This window comes from Lentinula edodes (assembly GCF_021015755.1).
Source record: "Lentinula edodes strain Le(Bin) 0899 ss11 chromosome Unknown C8R40scaffold_16, whole genome shotgun sequence".
NCBI classification, from domain to species: domain Eukaryota; kingdom Fungi; phylum Basidiomycota; class Agaricomycetes; order Agaricales; family Omphalotaceae; genus Lentinula; species Lentinula edodes.
In genome coordinates, this window is record NW_025764322.1 from 387,588 (window position 1) to 390,318 (window position 2,731).

Consider the following 2,731-nt stretch of genomic DNA (forward strand, 5'->3'; position numbering starts at 1 on the left):
CGTCGGGGTCGACAGGAGGGTCTTGATCGTCGTGATCACCGGTGTCCAAATCGAAGTGAGGAGGTGGGTCACGAGGAGATTCAGAAGCAGCTCGACGTTGGGGTTGTTTTCCCGTACGGCGGGCTATGGCTTGGAGAATTGGAGAATCAATTCGAGTAGTTGACCGGCCCCGAGCCGGAGCGACCACGGGGGGTTGTCCACGGCGAGGGGTCAGGACTTGGACAGGTTGTCCGTCACCAGTGTACAAGGTGCTGTATTCGAATTGTTGTTCTTCTTCCATGGCTTCAGGAAGAGTCGACGTAGTAGGAACTGTGGCTGGACCGAAACCGCGATTACGGCGACGTGGTTGACCGATGGCAGAGATAGAGTCGGAGAATGGGGCAAATGATTGAGCTGTAGTGAAGAAAGTATTTTCTTCGGAGTTAGCTCTAGATTGAGCTCGAGTTTTCGGAGGCATAAAAATGATATGTCAGTACGACGTTAACGGATTGAGTTTAATTATACTGTTAAGATCATGTACACCGTGTAACCGTGCCAAAGTCACAAGGTGCCTAAGTGCGGAAGACGAGTGGGACAGTAGTGAAGTTATTAACAACACCGCCGTTACGCCGTTAGTCCCCGGAGAGCGAGAGTAGAGAGAGAGAAGCTAAGTAGCAGCCAAGTCGGAGCGGCGGTATCGCCGGTGACGAGGAGCGAACCAGAGGACGTATAAGTCCTAAGGTAGGGTAGAGAGTACTTCGAGGCAGTGAGCCTGAAGACTTAGAGGAGCACAGAGTACAGGAGGGAATCTAAGTCGATCTAAGTTGATCTAAGTTGATAATTAAACTGAGGAACTACAGTAGCGTACAGGCAGTATTTATATCTACGGAACGGCGCATCGGTGCGGAGCGCTAGACTAACTACTAGGAGCTATACGAGTAGTACCTGCAGGGTAGAGTAAAAGACAATAAGGAGAGACTAGGACGAAAGAGTAAAAGACAATAATGAGAAACTAGAACGAAAGGATATGTGTAGCGCGAAAGAACAATAGGAAGAGATTACAATAAGAGCAGATCTTCGGAATCCCGAGCGGCGGAATGGAGGCCCGCGGCATGGACTTGACATATACGATCAAATATACGCTTTTACTTCAAGTCTAAGCCATCCGAGTGAGTCTCCGAGCTCCCTCGAACATTACTAAAGCTCCCCAACGCCTAAACACTTTGGTGAGCTACCCTTCCCCAGACCTCCCAGAGCTTCCTAGCCACTTCGTAAGCTTCGGGACCTCGGTCTAAGTAACGTCGAAGCTACCCCTCACGTCAAACCACGTATTGCTTCTCCGTTACCACCTCCAACACTCGAGGACATCCTTCCTCAAGCCCAGTCCCCGGGAACCTACCTTCCCGGGCGTATACCTTCTTGGGAGCTTACCACCTCAAGACCCATTTCCATCTACGACCTATTCGGACCCTATATTGACGTTCTAGGACCTCCCTGGACCTCCTAGGAACTCCCTCAAGGGTCACCATCTCTTCGTCCCATCCACTACTAGGTCATTCCTGTCCTCGGTCATGGTTCCCATAGCTCCCTTCGAGCTCCAGCCTGCTCCTAGCACGCTACAACATAAACCTTCATATACCAAACCCTACCCTAAGACCTATTCTGACCCAGGTCTTACAATATGGTCATCATGTAACAAATAGTTTTGTCAATTCATTTATTGTGATGCCCATGTGACTTAATCACAGGTCTTGTGACAAAGATCAATGTACCTGCAAGCACATTCTATATAAAGTCTATCCTCCTATTGTTCTCTACCATGCTTGAAGAAATTATGAAAATGAGTTGCACGCGGTGCTCACTGCATGCTCCAAAAATACATACTATCATTTAATCTTGAAGCTGTGTGAATACCATGCACAGATGTGCAGTGGCCCACAATCACATGTTGCAGCAGCCACATTCCCATCTGTACTGCTGGATCTGGATGGCAAGGAGAGGGTCAGACTGTTCCTTGACCTTCAGCTGGATATACACAGTTTCTTTGTGAATACTGGTGGGTCAGTGACCATATTTCCTTGTTCAGTCTCATGATCTCTTCCTTGGCATGGACAAGGTTGTAGTACTGGTCAAGAGCAAGACATGCAGCAGGCTGAGCCCACGACTCACAGTGAATGTCTTGCCAAGCATCACAGAGGAGGTCGAAGTCAGAAAGGAAGGTATATTCAATGCCCTGATCTGAACTGAGTTCAGGTCGATTAAGCTCAGAGGCAGCAATGTTGTCAATAGTGACTGCGGTACAAATTGCCTGTGATCGAGCCTTCAGTGCATCTGCAATATGCTTACAGAGTTTATTGTTGAGCAGGCAGGTAGTGCATAGTGGAGCACTCTCCAGCACCTTACCTGGGTAGTAGGGCTTAGAGTCTCAGTGAGGCAATAAAAGTAAGAGAGAAGCGAGTTGGATTCCAGTACAGGATATGGCCTGTTTATATACATATGGCGCTTTTCCATACAATGCTTCGTCCGCCACAAACAATAACAATCCTGCGCATAAGTGCAACGCTACTTCCGAACCATCTTCTTATCCAAATAAACGACCTTCGTCCGCAAACGGCAATACCTCTAATGGGTCCAACGGCGTGTTCTATATGAAATCCTTCAAGTCTATGCCTGAAGCGTTGCAAAAGGAACAACGCGACCTCTTGGGTCGTATCAGTGCTTGCCCGAAGTGTCGAACCGCTTGGGCTACATG

General features: G+C 48.5%; 1 protein-coding gene across 1 annotated transcript; it reads right to left on the reverse strand.

Annotated features, from left to right (window-relative positions):
* Nucleotides 1-2,050: 2,050 nt before the first annotated feature.
* C8R40DRAFT_1022310 (uncharacterized protein) lies at nucleotides 2,051-2,227 on the reverse strand (the record flags this gene model as incomplete). Its single annotated transcript, XM_046223025.1, has 1 exon — nucleotides 2,051-2,227. A coding segment is annotated over one exon (177 nt), but the record flags the coding sequence as incomplete, so codon positions are not given.
* Nucleotides 2,228-2,731: the final 504 nt, after the last annotated feature.